General features: G+C 36.9%; 1 protein-coding gene across 2 annotated transcripts in view; it reads left to right on the top strand.

Moving 5' to 3' along the window:
• Nucleotides 1–22,208, top strand: part of SLIT2 (slit guidance ligand 2) — a 368,435-nt gene that overhangs the window by 270,249 nt on the left and 75,978 nt on the right. Inside the window, exons 13-21 of one of the 2 annotated variants that reach the window (XM_054486451.2) lie at nucleotides 1,471–1,614; nucleotides 1,725–1,888; nucleotides 2,862–2,885; nucleotides 6,679–6,829; nucleotides 9,738–9,812; nucleotides 11,326–11,469; nucleotides 17,219–17,362; nucleotides 19,230–19,396; nucleotides 20,270–20,402. In XM_054486451.2, coding sequence (XP_054342426.1) covers nucleotides 1,471–1,614; nucleotides 1,725–1,888; nucleotides 2,862–2,885; nucleotides 6,679–6,829; nucleotides 9,738–9,812; nucleotides 11,326–11,469; nucleotides 17,219–17,362; nucleotides 19,230–19,396; nucleotides 20,270–20,402 — 1,146 coding nt within the window. The remainder of the gene's footprint in view (nucleotides 1–1,470; nucleotides 1,615–1,724; nucleotides 1,889–2,861; nucleotides 2,886–6,678; nucleotides 6,830–9,737; nucleotides 9,813–11,325; nucleotides 11,470–17,218; nucleotides 17,363–19,229; nucleotides 19,397–20,269; nucleotides 20,403–22,208) is intronic. The other variant, XM_054486452.2, reaches the window with a different exon arrangement.

Consider the following 22,208-nt stretch of genomic DNA (forward strand, 5'->3'; position numbering starts at 1 on the left):
ACCCCTTTATTTGTGACTGCCATCTCAAGTGGCCAGTGAATCATCTCCATACCAACCCTATTGAGACCAGTGGTGCCTGTTAGGAATGGAGAAAAAGAATATTATTTAAAAAAATTGTCCTTCCTGAAGAGGGAGAAACTGTCATTGGACAAATAAGCAGGTCTGCATAAAACAGTTGACAAGACTGCATAGCATGGAATGACATTTTGAGGAACCCAGAGGGAGGAGTACTCTGTTGGGTGGAAGTTGAGTTCAGAAGGTGGTTGAGGAAAGTAGAGAGCAGAGTACATGCTGAAGAATAAACCTAAGCTCACACACAGTCACATCAAGAAGAATGATGTTTGCCAAAGTATAATCCATAAACCACAGTTCCACAGAATATTGATATAATATATAGGGGAAAAAAAGGAGTTTGTGGGGAATTATGTTAAAAAGTTAAACAGGTATTTATAATATAAGACTACAGCCTATACTAATGTACCATGTGACTCTCCAAGAGGATTGTAAAGTATTCATTCAACAACCGATATTTATTGAGCTCCCAGTATGTGCTGGGCAGTCTGGGAAAGGAAAGGAAATGAAATAGACATATGGATGATTTCCTATGGGGGTAGGGAGGCATATAGATGACAGTCAGCAGTAACGTAACAAGTTGTGTAGCATAAAAATATATATATACTTTAGAAAATAGAAAAAGTAGGTCAAAGTAAAAGGAATTGAGAGTGCTAGGGGTTGGGAAGGGATCAAAGACAGCCTGCATGTATTAAGGAGAGGGGTCCGGGAGGCTGGATTGAGAAGGCAGTATTAGAGCAAGCTTGACATCTGGGAGACAAACATTTCATACAGAGAATAGGAGAGCCTGGTGTGTTTAAGAAAGGCAAGGAGATCAGTGATTGGAGCTGAAACAGCCAGGAGGAGAGAACTGGGAAGATTGCAGAGTTCTGAAGAGTGGGCTACAGGTCAGGCTGTTGTGACGACTTAGATTTCTGCTCAGAGCCAACCGGGAGCTGTCGCATGGTTCTGAGAAAGGGGTGACATGATTTATTCCATGTTTAGAAGGATCACACTAGCTACTGTTTTGAGATTAGCCTGAACTACTTTTCCAGAGTGTCTTGAGGGATTAATAATGTCTTAGGGCATCTTTATGGTGTCCTTGCCAGTGGACGCTGGGTTTCACCCACCTTTGTGTACTATTCCACCTTTACATCTTCCAGAGGAAATACTTAATATTTGTATTGAATATATGTATAAGTACCATTAGATTTAGGTTCATTTGATCACATGATTTTTGCTTTATATGGTAAAACCCCACATCTGCAGCCTCTAATTCCTAAATTATTAAAGTTAAAATGTTAGTGTTGAGGTGAAAAGAAATATATTTCTTGACTGGGTTTTCTTAAAAAGCACAAAATCTTGCAGGTGAGTTAATGACATGCTACACTTTAATTCTACAACTATTTAATCAAACAGATTATTGAATGCCAACAAGATAAACTGCCTTCGGGTAGATGCTTTTCAGGATCTCCACAACTTGAACCTTCTCTCCCTATATGACAACAAGCTTCAGACCATCGCTAAGGGGACCTTTTCACCTCTTCGGGCCATTCAAACTATGTATGTATAAGTGATTTGGATCACATTTGATGACATTGTTTCCACTCTGAATGTAAGAGCTGAGTCCATTGCAAGTCATCTATAAAACTGTTCTGTATGTGTTTCCAAAGGCATTTGGCCCAGAACCCCTTTATTTGCGACTGCCATCTCAAGTGGCTAGCGGATTATCTCCATACCAACCCGATTGAGACCAGTGGTGCCCGTTGCACCAGCCCCCGCCGCCTGGCAAACAAAAGAATTGGACAGATCAAAAGCAAGAAATTCCGTTGTTCAGGTAATTTCTTCACGTGTTATTTCCCCTGTGACCAACAACAATGGTTACATGAGACCTAACAAAAGCAGCTGGCCTTCGGCTGATTAGTGAATACTGTAGAATCGTATTTCTTTTTTTTCTGCCCATGAATAATAAAATAAAGAGAACCGTAGACACAATTCAAATAATACTTCTATATGTAACATTTTAACACCATATAGAGCAGAAGAAACAGGCAATTGACCAAGTTAAATAGATGCCTAGAGACTTCGTAGTACCTTTCCAAAATTCAAACTTCACCAGAGCCTTTTAGCTAACTCAGAATACCTTTAAAGTATGTTAAGTCTCATGTTTGTGGTATTGACCAACCTCAAGTAATTAACTGTATTTTCATTTCTTCAGAAAGCGAATTGAGACTTGGTTACATGATTTGTTTGGGCTCAGAAGTACAGGGGCGCCAGGAGGGACTCCAGATCCCTTGCTTCTTATTCTGAATGCACTTTCTCAGTTTGCATTCTCTTATTTTGCATACAACTGTGAGGATGCATTTTTTCCAAAAGCTATTTTTTAAAATATTTTGGTAATATTGCATTTATTTCTAAAAAGCTAAATATGAATGCATTGTATTGATATTAAATGAAAGGCTGCCATCATTCTAATTTACTATTTGCTTTGGTCTAATATTTTCCTTTTTTATGATAGAATACTTTATATGTCTTTTTGGTAGTATGCTACCTAACTATTCCAGGCGTATTTCACATTCGGCAGTTAATTTCATACTAAAAAGCTAATATAAGAACCAAGCTGGTTATTGTCCATAATTATAGATGCATTTACTACTCACTGTACATTATTGTACTTCAGTCACAGCTGTGAATATACATTTTTCACTTAATTGTAGTAACTTTAGTCCATTCTTAATCTAATATAACTCATATCTCTGCTTGCTGACATTCAGGTGCATCTTCTATTTTTTTTCTCTTTTTTTATTTAGCTAAAGAACAGTATTTCATTCCAGGTAGGTTTTGCTCGGTAGTAGGACTAACTACAGACACCCTTTCCTCACCTTATAAAATATAGCTTCTAAAACTGATATGCATGCTTCTGAAAGTACAGTGGATACTCTATAGATAGATTGACTTATGCATATATCACTTGTAGCTGTTTCCTGAAATCCTGACCTTTGCATGCAGCTTCTGATGTTAAACATATATATTATTAAACTCCACCTTTTCTTCTCTTTCTTTTACTTTGGCGCATTATCTGAAATTTCTCACAGTAGCTAAAATGTTTGAAGCTATGGCTTTCTACTTAAATCATTTTCTCTCCTTACATTGTATATCTGATCTTCCAACCTGTTTTTAAAATATAGCTAATTGAGCTGGTTTTAAAGACAGAGATCTTTCTGATGGCAAAGAGCTAGTTCTACATGAAATCAGTTACAGACACACAGAATTTCATTTTCAATCATGAAAATTACTTTTTTTATAGATTCTTATATTTAAAAACTGCACTTATTGCTTTACTTTTGCTTCACTGTTTATAGAGAAACAGCAGCTCCCTGCTGATTTATATGCAGTTGTTTCTTATTTGTTTGTGACTTTACATTCTTCTATATCCAGAATTACAACGTAACTCCATAAAAAAGAATATTGATGTATGATGTGAAAGTATCAGAAGTTCATGGACACAAAATGCCTTGAATAATTTAGGCAGATGGATAAAATGTATCTAAGAAAAGTAATCGCAATGTTTTACCACTTCAATTGTAACACTATCAAGACTGATGATTCTAGAACTAGCTCTTTAAAATACGTTTCTTTACTTATTTTTCCTTGCCTGCCAATTGTGTAAAATGCCTCTTGACTTGTTTGTTTTAAACCATTATGTTAAGTATCGATTGGCCACATTCACCATCTCTTGGGTATATTCTAGACTATAAAAAATTTTAAGAGCTATAGATAAAAAGATATTTCTACAGCGTTAGTGTACAGTGTTAGTCTAACTTTCCATATTTTCTTAAGAACTCTGGGTTTAGTCTCTATTTTAAGGAGATATTTGTTAGCTTGCCATTATTGAATTACAGTTTGGATAATTTTATGGATTTAGTAGATTTGGTGATATGACTTATTTTGAGCTTGAATGATCAATAGCATTGTATATTATTATACTGGCTGCATAACAAGTAACATGTTGAAAAGAACAGTTGATTGGCCTTCATTGACAATGTTTAATATTAATTACTTTACCCAATTAAGTGGAAAGTAATCTGATAGCTATTATTTAACCAGAAAAAGCCATATTCTAAACACCAGACTACCTATAGAATAAAACATTAATATGATTTAAATCCTAAAATTATGGCAGTAATGTAATTGGTATCAAATTATTCAAACTATTTCATTTAAATATACTTAATAATTGATAAGTTTAATATTTCCAATTCACTAAACAAAGAACAAAAGTCAGATTGTTTTCATATATTCTGATATAGTTTTTGCCTGTTACTGACAGCAGCCAAAATAGCATTTGGAAATTATCTTTAATATCAAATATCGTGTCTTAAGTTTCAATTTATGATAATTTAATTTACATTCTTTAAACATAATAATTGTAGAAGCCAGGACTCAAAAGGATCATTTGGGCCTCCTCCCCTTTTTTCCAAAAATTTTAATTAAAATTTGAGTCCACCTAACAAGCCACCATAAAATAAGCATTATTACTCTTCCGTTGAATGCAGATTATTTGAATTGCAAGTCTAAGTGTACCTGTCACTTAGACTTTGTGCACTCTTATTTCATTTTGGAGTGAAGCTTAAATCATAAGACACCAGATCCTCAATAAATATCATGGCATTAACTGCCAAATGTAATGAAACCATTATATTCACCATCGCAAACTTCTTATGAGATTCTGATTCCATTTCCACTAAGAAACATTATTTATAAGTTGAAAAGTTCATTTAAAAGTGTACATCACAATATAAGGATTAATCCAAATGTTCTAATGATTGTCCTTGAGGATCTCCATGATTAATTTTTAATTCACTTTTACGTGTGTACCTCCCTACTACCGTTTTATATGGCACTGTATGTCTTACAGTGGTAAAAGAAAATCTGTCTTGCAGAGAGTTCATCTTTTTTTTTTTTTTTTTGGAGACGGAGTCTCGCTGTCTCCCAGGCTGGAGTGCAGTGGTGCTATCTCAGCTCACTGCAAGCTCCGCCTCCCGAGTTCACGCCATTCTCCTGCCTCAGCCTCCCCGAGTAGCTGGGACTACAGGCGCCCGCAACCACGCCCAGCTAATTTTTTGTATTTTTAGTGGAGACAGGTTTTCACCGTGTTAGTCAGGATGGTCTCGACCTCCTGACCTTGTGATCCGCCCGCCTTGGCCTCCTAAAGTGCTGGTATTACAGGCGTGAGCCACCGTGCCCGGCCTTGAGAGTTCATCTTTTAAAGGAATCGAGAACTTAATTTGCACTATGCATCTTTTATTACATTGGTTTTCTTGTGAGACCACCGTGCTTCAAAATATTAATTGTAAAATTTTACAAAGCATGACAATTCCCATCACATCATACTATTTTTTCAATAATTCCCATAATAAAGAAAGAAGGAAGAGAGCTTAGTTTTATAAATATGTATATTAATCTTAATTGAGATTACTCTTTCTTTCCTTCTTGGTGATCTTTACTTTTGCAGGAATTCACCATTTTGGCTGTAAGTAAAAGTGTCTGATCTGAAACATAATACCCTCCCTTTTCAATCCTGATGTACCTTCTTCTAGTCTTGATCTTTGGCACCTTTTTTTCAAGAAGAAACCACAGATCTTTTGAGCTTCTCTGTTGTCCTTGTAGCTCAGCTTCAACTTCTTCCTGGATGTTGTTCCCGAAAGCTGTTGTTTCCATTCTGCAGTTCTGAGGAATGGTGGAGGCACCTTTTCCGTATAGCCCCTTCTTTGTGTTTCCAGGAAATCATCGGTAGTAATACTCTTACTATGGTCATAAACATTCTGCGGGAAGAATGCATGTCATGTAAACAGTATTACGTTTCCAGAACGTCTGTAGCTTTTCTCCTCCTTCCCTCCATTTTCCTCTTGGTCTTACCTTTGGCCTAGTGGTTGGTGTAGTGATAATGTAGCGAGATTTTCTGTTGTGCTTGATCTAACCATGTGGTTGCGAGGTATGAGTAAAACATGGTTCCGTCAAGCACCATGGAACGTCACGCAGCTTTCTACAGCATGACAAGCTGCTGAGGCTTAAATCAGGATTTACCTGTCTCTTTCTACAAAATCAAAATGAAAAAAGAGGGCTTTTTAGGCATCTCCGAGATTATGTGAGAGGGAGAGAATAGTAAAAAGTCCATAGAAAATTTAAAAGCCTGAGTATATTTATTTGCCTTCTATTTATTTGCCTTGAAAGCCCTAATTTACAATGAGATATAGGATCATGTTTATTACTGGATATATTTTCAATTCTTGACTCAGAGAAAAAAAATAAACTTTTTAATAATATCCATTGTGTGACTAGCTGTGAAGTAGGCTAGAATGACTCAGAATTGGATCAGCAGAAAGTACAGCTGTGAAAAGCTCAACTTTATTAATGTTTTCCTGTCATGTGAATCTGGTCACTCTTTTTTCCAGAAAATTCCAAGCCTTTCTTTTAACCTTTCTCCTGACATCCATTGACCAAAATACCCCAAGTTGTCTCCCTGCTACATAATCTATAGTTATCTGACTTTTTTCTTCCTACAAACTAATAAATATTCTAACCTTTAGACTCAGTATCTTTTTTTTTGGTTTGAATTCTCAATAGGTACAGAAGATTATCGATCAAAATTAAGTGGAGACTGCTTTGCGGATTTGGCTTGCCCTGAAAAGTGTCGCTGTGAAGGAACCACAGTAGACTGCTCTAATCAAAAGCTCAACAAAATCCCGGAGCACATTCCCCAGTACACTGCAGAGTTGTAAGTTCATCCCCCAACAAAATTCTGGTTGGGATGGAGGGGATCAAAGCATTAAAGCATAGGAATGTTTGTCTTGCCATTTTTATTATTAATAATTGCATTAATTTTAATTAATATGCATTACAGTGGCATAACTCTTCTTGTACAAGAATATATTAGAGGCTACCTTCGTTCATCTTTCTAGCCAACCATACGATTAAGGACAGAAACTATTTTATCTCTCAAAATTCAGTAAGCACTTCATACTAATAACAATGAAATTTATTTGATGCTTATTTATTGGGTAGTATGTATTCCCAATTTGTTTTCTAAGTACTTAGTTTTTTAACGTGTTTAATCCTTATAACAACTAAATAAAGTAGTTTGAGAGCCTCCATTTTCAATCTGTGTAAACTATCAATAGATTCAAGGAGTCCGTCTTATCTAATTTACTACTTCATTGACTTACGGGCGGAAGGATTCAGTGATTATCAAGTATTAAAGTAGAAAGGATAGCTTTTTCTGAACAATGCAAGAAAAGCTGAAAAGGCAGAATATGATGACATTTACACTTAACAGCCTTAACATAGGACCTTGCACATAGTAAGTGCTAAAATGTTTGTTGGAGCACTTACAGATTCTATGCCCATGCATGGTTTGCCTTTACTGACTTTATTTATAAAAAGAGGACCTTTAATGTTAGTGTTCTAACAATTCAAGGAAAAAACTAGCAAAACCTCATCATTCTCTAAACATCTTAGCCATGTTTATGTATAGCACCATCTGGTATTTGTCATTTACTGCTTTGCAAAGTTCGTTGTCTGTTTGTTTGTATATAATCCTTCTGTCTTTAACTAGATTATAGCTCCTTGATGACAGGGATTGTGTGTTATTGTTTATCTCTCACTGTGCCTATACTCATGCCTGTACTTAATTAATTTTTAGCAATTTGAATAACTAAAAATAAAGTAACTTTTTTAAACTGTCAGCTTTCAAAGAGTTGACAGAAACCAACTATCTTGTAGTTATAGTGATTTTTTTTTTTTTTTTTTTTTACTCCTGTTAGTTGATGAAGCATTTCACAGCTCCAGGAATTTTAGAAATACGTGGAGACCATGCAACCAAGGCCCTGAACTTTATTTTTTATGGTCATATGGGGATTTATGCTTATTACCTATAATACTACAAACAAGTGCAAACAAGTGGTATCTTCCAGCACAATAGCACTTTTTTTTTTTTTTTTTTTTTGAGACTGAGTCTCACTCTCTCGCCCAGGCAGGAGTGCAGTGGCACAATCACAGCTCCCTGTAGCCTTGGCCTCCTGGGCACAAGGGATCCTCCCACCTCAGTCCCCCACCCCCATTCCCCGAAGAAGCTATGACCTCAGGCATGCACCACCACACCCAGCTAATTTTGTACTTTTTGTAGAGATGGGATTTTGCCCTATTGTCCAGGCTGGTCTTGAACTCCTGAGCTCAAGCAATCCTCCTGCCTCTGCCTCTCAAAGTGCCAGGGTTACAGGCATGAGACACTGCCCCTGGCCTAGCACTCTAAATAAGTTTGTTTGTCATGGAGGAATTATAGTGGAAACTAGCCTCCAATTTAGACTTCAGCAAATGTGTGTAGTGTAAGAGTTTATAATTTTTTTCATTATACAATAAAATCAGTACTGAGAATAAAATATTTGCAAGTCATGTATCTAATAAGACACATATTCAGAATATATACAGAACTCTTATAATTTAGATTAAAAGGTATTTTACTCAGCTAATGAATGGTTAAAATATTCATATTGACCTTTCTCCAAAGAACATATACAAATGTCCAATAAACACATGAAAAACTGCTCAATATCACTAGTTATTAGGGACATTCCAATCAAAACCACAATAAGATACCATTTTAGACCCACTGGAATGGCTAAAAAAAAAAAAAAAAAAGGAGAGTAACATAGTGGAAGAAATTGAAACCCTCATACATCGCTGGTCTGAATGTAAAGCTTCCATGGAAATCTTTTTTCTATTTCTCAGAGAGTTAATCACGATTTACCATGTGATCCAGCAATGCCACTCCTATGTATATGTCCAAAAAACGACAACATATATCCAGGCAGAAATGTGCACACCCTGTTCTTAAGCAGCATTATTTATAGCCTTCAAAGAATGGAAGCAACACAAATACCTCCTAACTGATAAATGGATAAACAAATGTGTCATGCCTATGTAATGAAATGTCATTCAGTCTTAAAAAATAATGAAGCACTGCCGTATGTTACAACAGGAATAAGACATTGCACAAAGCAAAAGAAGCCAGACAGAAAAGGCTACATCTTACATGATTCCATTTATACAAAATGCCCAGAATAGGAAAATTAATAAAAGCAAAAAGTAACCTGGTGGTTGCCAAGAACTGTGGGGGAACAGCCACCAGGAGTGACTGGTAATAAGTATGGGGTTTCTTTTGGGGGTAATGAAAATGTTCTGGAATTAGATAGCAAAGATGGTTGCACAACTGAATTGTACCACTTTTAAAGGGTAAATGTTCTGGCACGTGAATTGCATTCTAATAAAGCTGTAATTTTTGTTCTAATTGTGAAGCAAATGATTAGGGAAAAAGTCTAGAAATCCTTTTTAGTGGGGACGATAGTGGAAAAAATTAGAGAAAATTTGTTCTAGAGATTACTGAAAGCTGGTTTTGATCTTTGTTTTTTTTTTTTACTGTGTGCTTCCTAACATTTTATTTTGATGATTAAAATTTGAATAAAATGAGAAAAAATATCAGTACGTTCCACAAATCTTCTGTGATATATGTATTTCCTTTTATTTTCCTGGTGTCATTAAATAATGTTAGAATTCATTTTGAGAAATCAAATTTAATCCTGTCCTAACTATTGGTAATAAAACTTCTCTATTCCTTCTTTTTTCTTCAGGCGTCTCAATAATAATGAATTTACCGTGTTGGAAGCCACAGGAATCTTTAAGAAACTTCCTCAGTTACGTAAAATGTAAGTCACTTGTTAGCTATTTTTTTTATTTCTGTAGCATTTTTTGTGTTCATTTCAGTTAAGTTTCTTAGAAAATTAGAAAATATTAAAAATCCTGGGAAATTTCCCTATGATGTCGACCTGTGACATGAATTTAGGGTAATCTCTGCAAGGGACTTTTCTGTGTGTTCAACAGTGTCAATCACATTTTCTGTAGCAGAGCCTAAGCATCTTACTTTAACTCAGACAGCTGGTCTGTTATGTGGCCACAGCAGGAATCCAGCAATCTAAGCACATTAAAATGGGTTCAGTAATGTTTTGTAACTTCCTTTACTATTCCCCAAACCATGCTGTTATTTTTTTTTTCATGTCAACTATTGGACTTTTTTACTTCATTAAACTTTCATTAGAAGATAGTCAAAATTAATGATTGGTAAACTGGCTTGATAGCTTATCTGTGTTACTACATGTCCACAACTCATATTTTAAAATAAGTTCATAAGCTCAGCAGTTTCAGCAACACTCAGTGGGTTACTCCATGCCCCTGGGGAGGTGTGACAGGGAGACAGGACATAGGTCAATAGCATGGGACCAATGGAGCACCCTCACACATGCAGAAACATCAGCATCGGCTTGCTTTAGCTGTGTGTCCACATATGTAACTGGCCCATAGTCACATAGACTGTAAGTTACCAAACAGACTACTTGTACAGATGGCATCCATATTAGGCTACCTCCCAAATGGTTTCTGATATCTTAATTGCCCTCCTTTTTCACTGTTATGAAATGTACTTTCTTTTTAGCTATAAGATGATTTCCCATGCAACAAATATTTATTAAGAAGCTACTATGTACAATTCTCTCAGAGAAATTAAAATACGTGTAAAAATGATCCTTATTTGGGGGACACTCCTGGTCTTGGAGTGATCAGTGAGAAAGAGGAAGAAAAAGCCTATAGACGGTTGACCTCAACTAGATACTCTTGCCTTCTGGCAAGCATTGTAGTAGTTGGTATCATACGTAATACTGACAGTTAATTTGGTTGTTTCAACACATTATTACATGAGACATTCTTCTGGGAATAAACTCATATTCAAATACATTCCTGATGCTATATATAAAACGCTAACAAATTTTAGCCCATCTATCTCTACCTAGTTGCCTTCTTTTAGTCATTAATTCATTCGACAATTTTAATCAGGGATTTTTTTTGAAAAGTTTCTTGTTAGGTTTTCTAGATGGCATAAACGTTTGTGTAACCCAATACCTGATCTCAAGAATTTTATACTCCTGGGGCCCCTTGGAGAGTTTGACATGAGTCCCGCTGGCATTTTTTACCATAGACATTCCTTCTTAGTATTATTGTCCTTTTGTCTTGATGGTGTAAGGAAGTGGAATCTTTTCAGAGCCCTGGCAGTGCTGGGCAGTGAAAAGTTGGAAAATTTGGATCATTAGAAGAAAATGATCAACTGTGTTTCAATTCCCTCCTTATTAGAAATTATTTAAAATCTTTGTTCCAACAACTTTTATTTAGAAACTTTAGCAACAATAAGATCACAGATATTGAGGAAGGAGCATTTGAAGGAGCATCTGGTGTAAATGAAATACTTCTCACGAGTAATCGTTTGGAAAATGTGCAGCATAAGATGTTCAAGGGATTGGAAAGCCTCAAAACTTTGTAAGTATTTGTACTTGTATTGCAGTTCTTCTACCAAAGATTGCAGCTCATTGTTCATTATAATCCTGCGAGAGAGAAACACCTCCTACTTTTACCCACCCCACTACCTCTATCTCTTTCACATTCTCTCTGTTACACACACATACACACACTGCTACACACACACACACATATCGTGAATGCAAATGGTCCCTTACCCCAATATTCCTGCCTTCGATGTGTGTTACACACACATACACACACATGCGTGCATGTATTGTGAATGCAAATGGTCCCTTACCCCAATATACCTGTCTTTGATGTGTGTTACACACACACACACACACGTATTGTGAATGCAAGTGGTCCCTTACCCCAATATTCCTGCCTTCGATGTGTTGATAGCAGATGATTAGGGGCGTCCCCCATGGCTTCTGTCTCCTCTACAAAATAGATCATCCTTGTTCCAGTGCTTATATGGGTCTGACTACCCTGTCCTGCCTCAAAATGGTCATTTTATTTGTTTGTCTTCAAACACCTCTCTATACTATACTTCCTCTTGGCTCAATGACTGTAAGCTTTAGAATCTCCTTGAATCTCTGCAGTAGAATAATTCTAACAGCTTATCTGGAGACTACTGTTTTTTGTCCCTGCAAGGTCTCAGTGTAAAAGAAAGACAGGCTGGTGATACATCTTCCACTGTTTTTTCAAAGAAAACATGCTAAGAGTTATGTCTACTTGCTCAGGGGTAGGGTGTTTGGGGGAAAAAATTATATATGTTTCCAAAGAGTTGTTGTCCAAGAAATATGGGGATTAGATTGAGGTATTTCAATCAAAACTACTTAACAACACTTTTGTATTACTTGAATTTTTCACGTGGCACACACACACACACACATATACACACATATACATTGTATCTATAAAGTATATAATTATGTTTGACAGAAGCGGTAGCCTAAAAATTGGAAGAAAGACAAACCAAACTCTGAAGCCTTTAGAAGGCAGAAAGGAAAATATTCGTAACCAAGAAGCAGTCCTTGGTAATTGTAGTGGGGAGTCTGTCTCCCGCCAAATCCACAATCCTGCCCCGCGCAGCCTGTGAGAGCCATGTATGACCAGTGGGCTGAAGGCTGAGTCCATTGTCTGCTCTTTATCAGATACGGAGGGAGAAGGGCATTCCCACAGCCAGCGAGATGTATTTATAGCATCCCAAATCCAAATCCCCACCCCCAAAGCCCTCCCTGCACCTAAGAGCAGAAGTGCTTTCCTTGAGTTTTGCAGGAATAGCCTGAAACCTGACCACCCAGCAGGACCAGTCTGGGACCTGCTGACCCATCGCAAGGGCTAACTTGGTGCCCTTTCAAAATGATAGGCAAACATTCAGTCAGCCTTGTGATGAAAGAGATACTGAGGACCGGGCGTGATGGCTCATACCTGTAATCCCAGCACTTTGGGAGGCCAAGGTGGGCAGATCACGAGGTCAGGAGTTCGAGACCAGCCTGGCCAATATGATGACATCTGGTCTCTACTAAAAATACAAAAATTAGCCAGGCATGGTGGTACACGCCTGTAGCCCCAGCTACTTGGGAGGCTGAGGCAGAAGAATCACTTGATCCTGGGAGGTGGAGATTGCAGTGAGCCGAGATTGTGCCACTACACTCCAGCCTGGGTGACATAGTGAGATTCTGTCTCAAAAAAAAGAAAAGAAAAGAAAAGAAAGATACTGAGGAATATGTAGGAAGAGGATAGAAAAGAGACCACAGGTGGCTGCATCTAACCTTTTCCAGAGTTGTCTCAGGTAAAATACAATTATTGCAACAAGCAGAAGTCTCCCTTTTCACACAGCAGTTAAAAGACTTTCTTGATACTGGAACCTTCTCCTGGCAGGGAAGTACCTTGGAGTGGGAGGAAGGCAGTAGGCTGTAACTCCACCTGTACGCATGTGTTCAGGCAGCCATAATGAGCTTCCACAGACTGAATTGCTTACACAATAGAAACTGATTTTCTCATCATTCTGGAGGCTAGAAGTTCAAGACAGAGGTGCTGACAGGGTGGGTTTCTGATGAGGCCTCGCTTCTGGGCTTGTAGACAGTCACCTTCTCACTATTTCTTCAAATGAGTTTTCTTCTGTCCGCTCATAGGGAGAGAGAGTGAGCTGCCTGGTATCATTTTCTTCTTGTAAGGATGGCAGTCTATCAGAATGGGACCCACACAATCTCACTCAACCTTAATCACCTCCCTAAAGTGCCTCTTTCCAAATATAGTCATACATACATTCTGATAAATGTGTCATTAGGCAACGTTGCCGTTGTGCAAACATCCTAGAATGGACTTACACAAACCTAGATGGTGTGGCCTACCACACACCTAGGCTATATGGCACAGCCTATTGCTCCTGGGCTACAAACCTGTGCAGCATGTTACTGTACTGAATACTGTAGGCAATTGTTACTAACACAATGGAAAGTATTTGTGTATCTAAACAAACCTAAACAGAAAAGAACAGTAAAAAATATGGTACAAAATATTTAAAATACTACACCTGTGTAGGGCATTTAAGAATGGAGCTTGCAGAACTGGAAGTTTCTCTGGGTGAGTGAATGAGTGAGTGGTGAGTGAACGTGAGGGCATAGGACATTACTGTACACTAACATAGGCTTTATAAACACTGTACACGGCCTGATGCGGAGGCTCACACCTGTAATCCCAGCACTTTGGGAGGCTGAGGCGGGTGGATTACTTGAGGTCAGGAGTTCAGGACCAGCCTGGCCAATATGGTGAAACCCCATCTCTACTGAAAAATAGAAAAATTAGCCAGGCATAGTAGCAGGTACTTGTAATCCCAGCTACTCAGGAGGCTGAGACAGAAGAATTGTTTGAACCTGGGAGGCGGAGGTTGCAGTGAGCAGAGATCGCACCATTGCCCTCCAGCCTGGGTGACAAGAGTGAAACTCCATCGCAAAAAAAAAAAAAAAACAAAAACAAAAAAAAAAACAAAACACTGTACAACTGTACACTTAGGCTTCACTAAATTTATTTTTTAAATGTACAAACATTGTTCAGCTGTATAAATTTTTTTGCTCTTATATTTATGTAAGATTTTTTTTATTTTCTGTTATTTTCTTTATTCTTTTCTATTCTTTAAATTGTTTGATTTACTTACTTTTGCATTTTTAAACTGTTTTGTTAAAAACTAAGAAACAAGCACATACATTAGCCTAGGCCTGCCCAGTGTCAGGATAATCAATATATCAATATTACTGTCATTTCCCTCCACACCTTGTCCCAGTGGAAGGTCTTCAGGGGTAATAACATGCAAGGAGCTGTCATCTCCTAGGATAACAATGCCTTCTTCTGGAATAGCTCCGGAAGGACCTGCCTGAGGCTGTTTTATAGTTAACTTTTTGTTAATAAGTAGAAGTACACTCTAAAATAACGATAGTATAGTAAATACATAAACCAATAATATAGTTGTCTATTGTCATTATGGAGTATTATGTGCTGTACATAAGTGTTGTGCTATACTTTTATACAACTGGCAGCACGATAGGTTTATTTACACCAGTATCACCACGAACATATGAGTAATGTGTTGGGCTATGGCATTATGATGGCCATGACATCTCGAGGCAAAAGGAAATTTTCAGATTCCTTGCAATCTTATTGGACAACTTTCGTATAGCTCTGCTTGACCAAAATATTGTTCTGTGGTGCATGACTGTACACTCACATTTGGGGGTTAGGGCTTCAAAATGCGAATTTGAAGGGGACACGGTTCAATCCGAAACAGCACCTCAAGGAACTTATCAAAGTATTTCTTCTTGTTTTGTTTTTCATTCACAGGACTGCCCCTGTGAAAAGTTATCTAAATTCCACTTTCTCCTTTCATTATATTTCTGTGGATGTTTTTGAAGTGCTTACGTTTTAGCACCTGAGACAGATATTCACTGACTCCCTCCGTAATCTAATTATGTTCCAACGAGTGTCATAGAGCAGTTTAGAACCAAACTCAGGGTAGTCAGTCCTAGAATAGTTTTATCTGAACATACCTATTCTTGGTGTCTTTTGTCTTGGAGCTATGAAGATTTTGAGAGCACATTTCCATTCCCCCTAGGCTTCTTAACCCTAATAGGCCACTTACTAGTTCGTATACATATTTCAGCCAGTCATTGAATTCCTTGACAATACAGGTGAAATTTGTGCATATGTGTGCTTATGGATTTTTCTAGCAACAGAGATCAAACTTTTCTCTTTTTTTAAATTTTTATTTATTTATTTATTTATTTATTTATTTATTTATTTTTTGAGACGGAGTCTCGCTGTGTCGCCCAGGCTGGAGTGCTGTGATGCTATCTCGGTTCACTGCAAGCTCCGCCTCCCAGGTTCATGCCAGTCTCCTGCCTCAGCCTCCCGAGTAGCTGGGACTACAGGTGCACACCACCACGCTCGGCTAATTTTTTTGTATTTTTAGTAGAGACTGGGTTTCACTGTGTTAGCCAGGATGGTCTCGATCTCCTGACCTCGCGATCTGCCTGCCTCGGCCTCCCAAAGTGCTGGGATTACAAGCATGAGACACCGCACCTGGCCCTCAAACTTTTCTTCAACTTCCCCCAGGGGCATGTGACTCCAGCAAGATTAAGATCCAGTGCTCTTCATCATTTATGACAAAGGAAAGCGCTGATAGGAATGCTTTTCTGTTGTGCATTTGTTTTCTAACATAAAACGATCCCTTCATAAGGAAAGCATCATCTTTTCTTCTTATCTGTGACTTCGCAGACTGCAAATGTTTGTATTTCTTATTTATTATGGGGCAATCTAGAATTTTAAAGTGACACTTTGTTTCTTTATTTTTACCTGTCTTTTTCACATTCTTCAATATTTTAGTAGCCAACTTATGTTTAGAAAAATTAAGGAATACTTTAATTTTTCAGGAAATCTGAATACGATTTATGGCAACTATTCGTATACTCATAACTATTTTCACATGGGACTTTGAGCTTTTTGTTCAGTTTTTAAGCCAGACAAATAAATAATTAGCAAAGAATTGATAATTGAGCCAAAACTTTAGCAGTAACAAGGAAATGACAATAGTGTTAATCCTATTAATGACAATGACTAAAAAAAAAAAAAAGTATTTTTTTCATGGTAAACCTTTTTAAACTTTATTGTGGATATGGGATCTGTTACCGTTGCCTCTTTTTAAGTTCTCAACTTAAAACAATGAGCTAATTTTCATAAATGAAATTATTCGTGTAGTCTTTGTAGATATTCTGTCCATTTTGGCGCCCCCAGCCCATGTTTGACATTGACTCAGTCCCTGAGATGCCCTCAGTTCTTCATCTGCAGTGGCTATTGATTCTTTTTCCGCCTCCCTTCTGTTCAACCTCAAATGTAATACTGCCCTGAATACACAAATCACAGGGCTCCAAGGACTCAGAGAGCTGTAGGTGAATTAGGACATTATGCAATCATGCAAACATAATTGTAGCATCAAAGGAAAACATTCTTCCCTCATCGTGGAATTGTAAATCCATGCCTAGACTCACCGTGCCTTTTGTAACTGAGATTAATCATTGGCAACTCAAAGCATTTTATTCTTGCAAGATATTCCCAGTATATATTCATAGCAATATCTAATAGCAAGAGAACACTTTTAAAAAGTAGTAATGAATGCTACATATTTGCAAGGATCATTTTGATCCTCAGATAGGCAAAATTGATTGCCTGATGCTTTGTCTCCATAACAATGTCCTTTTTTTCCCCTCAGGATGTTGAGAAGCAATCGAATAACCTGTGTGGGGAATGACAGTTTCATAGGACTCAGTTCTGTGCGTTTGCTTTCTTTGTATGATAATCAAATTACTACAGTTGCACCAGGGGCATTTGATACTCTCCATTCTTTATCTACTCTGTAAGTATGAAAAATAGCCTTTATGTATTACTTGAGCCATTTATTATATTTGTTAATGTATTTAATGTATTATTAAGCATTTCATTAAAATGTGATCAAGGGTTTTAGGACTTAAAAAAGGACAAACTTATTCACATCAAATTTATTTAAATTTTTTTAAAAATATTACCTACTATCTTACATTAAATTTTAACAAAAAATTATAGTATTGTTCAGTGAATTATTTTTCATAGTGATATGATCAATGATGTAGCTTAATTCCAAATTTTAGAATTATTATAACTTGATAGTGCTGCATATAAAAGAAATGTTATAGATTTTTGCCAGTATTCTCACATTGGAGTATTTTCAGTATAAGTATTATAAAAGGAGAAGTGATAGAGTTATTGCCAGCAAACTTGGTCAAAAGGATCAGCTGGGCACAGTGGCTCACGTCTGTAATTCCAGCACTTTGGGAGGTTGAGGCGGGCGGATTACTTGAGGTCAGGAGTTCGAGACCAGCCTGGCCAACATGGCGAATCCCTGTCTTTACTAAAAATACAAAAAAAAATTAACCGGGCATGGTGACACGTGCCTGTAGCCCCAGCTACTCGGGAGGGTGAGGCAGGAGAATTGCTTGAACTGGGGAGGCGAAGGTGGCAGTGATCCAAGATCACGTCACTGCACTCCAGCCTGTATGACAGAGCGAGACTGCATCTCAAGGAAAAAAAAAAAAGAATCATTCGAAATGACAGGAAATATATTAGGATGACCAGATCAAAAATAAAAGCTGTTTACTAGAGGGGATCTACTATGATATTAGCAAAATATTGAAGAAATAGTTTGAGCCAATACAAGAGAATATTTTTGTAGACAGCTTAAAAATAAACAGTATTTGTAGGCCTATACACAGAATTCAAGAAATGTAAATAAATAAATAAATAAATAAAATTTAAAAGCAAAAAAAGCCACACACCTCCAAACAATGTATTTCAGGTCTCTTATATGTCAGTATCTAAAAAGCAGCATTTGAAATTATTAATGATCTAACTGATAAGATTTCTCAGTAATGGTGGCATGCAAATATACTAATCTAACTTAAAAGGAGGGGAATAAAGATAGAGAAAAAAAGTTCGTAGCTCAAGTCGGTGAAGAAATAATTTGAGAGAAGCATCCATCCATCAGTAAAGTACTTAATCCTCTTTTTGCATAAAATGTGACATTTTACATCAAGTGACTAATTTGCGCGTATTAAAGATGGCATGTTTATAAATAATGAGATTGTCAATAGGTTTATGCTGAAGTGGTGAGATGCCAAAAGTATTGAAATTTGTAGAAGTAAATTCATTTTTATAACTGGCATTTAATCAACTCAGCTGTCAGTTTAGATGGGAAACCTATTCTCTAGAGCAAATAAGAGATGGAAATCTTGAGATGACAAATTAATGAATTAGCTGTTGTCAGGTTAAACTCAATAATATAAGGTAATCAGCCTTCATCTTTATATTAAATTACTGCATTATCATTGCGAAGTTTGACAGCAAGTCAGATTTCTGACAAGTTTAAATTATTTCTAAATGAAATATCTATCAGGATCCACTGTATAAACCCCAAATTCTACCTTACCTTATTTTTTGCATGAAATCATGTGAAGGATTACCTTATGTAAAAGTGTTGTTACTGCTTAAGTTCCAAGCATAAATATTTTAGCAAAAAAAAAGTGCATCTCATATACTGCATGTGATTCTGAGTAAGAATGGGGACTGGGAATACAAAGAAGAAGGAATCATTCCAGCGGAAATAGTGTGGAGAAGGGTAGCTGGGGTTTTGAGAAGGAAGAAGATGAAACCCCAGACTAAACTGTGCATTGTTTGCCTGTGGCTCTTAGAAACCTCTTGGCCAATCCTTTTAACTGTAACTGCTACCTGGCTTGGTTGGGAGAGTGGCTGAGAAAGAAGAGAATTGTCACGGGAAATCCTCGATGTCAAAAACCATACTTCCTGAAAGAAATACCCATCCAGGATGTGGCCATTCAGGACTTCACTTGTGATGATGGTAAGAAATCCTTGTCAACTCTTTGATTGTCAGGCATTCACATGCTTGTTCCGATGCAGCTTTGCACAAATCTACAGCATAGTTCAGCTCAGCAAATAATGATCATGTATCTTTTGCTTTGTTGTTTGGGTTCTGTTTTAGTGCCGAGACACTTACTTTCTTAGACTTGCCTTCCACATTTGAGTCTACTTGATGTGCATTTCAGAACATTTTAGATTTTCTAGTTTCCAACTTGTGGTTGGTCTTATTTGTATAGCTTCATTTGAACTTTTCTTTGTGACCCTAGGCATGTTTTTTAGTACCTACCATTTTCAAAGGAGAAGAGAAATTAACTTACAGAAGTTTTAGTAAATCTGACAAAAATACTAGTTGTCACTTTTTAATGCTCTTTCTATATCATCACATTTGATTCTCATATAGCCCTATCAGGTACATACAACAAGTTCTATTATTATTGCCAATGAACAGAAAGCTAATTTGAGCTTTATAAATGAGGGACCTAAACTTTTGAGTTAATATATTCCCTTATGTCTCTTCATGTCTGTTTCCGTGCTGTTTCTCTATAATTCACTTTACATTTACATATTCTAATTAAAAATATAATTTGTACAAATAACTATTTCCATTGTATTGGTAATTGTAATTACAGTTTACAAATTGCAAGCCATTTTCCAGAATTCTTCACTAGGCAGTCTGAAAACAGTGCTATATAGAACTTATGGTATCAATTAGTAAATACTGAATATCCCGTAAATAAATGATTATGTAGCTTAAGACTCTTGTGTTTGTTAAGTTAATTTAAAGGCATAAAATCCCTTCTAGCACCTTCAAGACCACAAATCTTGGTTTTCCTGTATTTCCTCTGCGATTTAGGAAATGATGACAATAGTTGCTCCCCACTTTCTCGCTGTCCTACTGAATGTACTTGCTTGGATACAGTTGTCCGATGTAGCAACAAGGGTTTGAAGGTCTTGCCGAAAGGTATTCCAAGAGATGTCACAGAGTTGTAAGTAGAGCTTGTCTTTCTTTCCTTTTCTTTTTCCTTGATGATAAATGTTTCACACACCCAGAGGAATGGAGACCAAACAAAAGCCAGTTAATTATTATCCTGTAAAATGGTAAACAAGTAATGCAAAAGCTACTTTAGAGGCCCTTGGGAATTGCTGTGTGTGTGTGTGTGTGTGTGTGTGTGTGTGTGTTTATGCTATAAGATTTCTCAGTGCCTTTACTATGCTAAGGTGTACTATGACTCTTAAAGAAACAATGGTAAAATATAACGTATCTTTCACATTTATTTGTTCCTATACCCCTTTTCTCATGGAGCATCTTACAAGACTAATGGCCCATGGAATGCACTTTGGGAAATGCTTTATATTTAATTTACTTACAGTCTAGGATATTCTGTACAGGAAACTTTTTTTTTTTTTTACCTCTGTGACCCTTAGGAGAAAATTTTACCACATGGGATAAATAACTATCTGGTATATGGAAGAAACTAACATAATCTCTTCCCTTAAGAAGAGATGCTGCTTTTGGTGGCTTGAATCAAAGTCCTTCAGAACCTAAAGGGTATGGGACCAATTATCCTTGACATTTTCATAACTGATATTTAACCACAAATTATATGGCCAATATATACACATCTCGACCTTCTTCTGCACTGCCCATGCTGCCTTGGCTGCCTCATGCTACAATTGCAGAATGGAATTCATTAGAGAATATGCTGCCAGAATAATGATGCTTCCTTGCCCCATTCATTCCATTCCTTTGTCTCTAAACTAATGTCATATTCTGGATATCCTTGATCTGAATGCAGTTGAGTCACTTTGCCTGTTTATTTTTTATGTATTTGGAACTATGGATCAATAATGATTTAAACCCAAATGTAATTTATGCAGACATGTATCAGTTATTTGTGCAGATGCACACACGTATTCCAAATGAGCAGGTTTGACAAACTTTTGACAGTGTGCAACATAGGTAATGAGGTTCAAGGGCATGTCATTTCAATTTTTAAGGATCTTATTTTCAAATCACATGCAATTCTTTAAATCCTAAGTTTGATCCTGAATGGAACACTTAGAGGAAAAAGGCACAATCTTAGCACATGTGCACAGAACATGCCTCTTAGATTTGAACTGCTGTTAAGTGCTCAGGTCCTCTCTCACTACCAATCACATTGGTTAATCAACTGGAAGGACTGTTTTGTATGTACATGTGTGTAATTAGATATTTAATTCTTATGGTAATGTTTTTTATTTCAGAAGATCACATAGGGATATTCCGAAACCCTCCTCTGTGGGAAGGCTAGATGCATATAGAATATTCTGTGTCCACAGGACGGGGAACATCACACACCAGGGCCTGTCGTGGAGTCGGGGGATAGGGGAGGGATAGCATTAGGAGAAATACCTAATGTAAATGACAAGTTAATGGGTGCAGCAAACCAACATGGCACACGTATACATATGTAACAAACCTGCATGTTGTGCACATGTCCCCTAGAACTTAAAGTATAATAAAAAATAAAAATAAAATATAAAGCAGAGATAGTTAAAATAAAAAAATAAAGAATATTCTGTGTCCAAAGCATTAATTTTAGGAGTACACCAATGAAGAACTTACACTCAGACCACCTTTGATGCTAAATCCCTTCTTCTACAATTTTAACTGGACTATGTATTGGTCACTTTACTCTATTCCCATTAAGTAACTTTAAACATTTCTTACTAAGCTCCGTTGGGCATCCTGCTTGGTTTATGCCCTGTGCTATCTACAGCATACTTCAACTATTCAAAAAGTTGAATTTTCA

Source organism: Pongo pygmaeus, chromosome 3, assembly GCF_028885625.2.
Source record: "Pongo pygmaeus isolate AG05252 chromosome 3, NHGRI_mPonPyg2-v2.0_pri, whole genome shotgun sequence".
Lineage (NCBI taxonomy): Eukaryota > Metazoa > Chordata > Mammalia > Primates > Hominidae > Pongo > Pongo pygmaeus.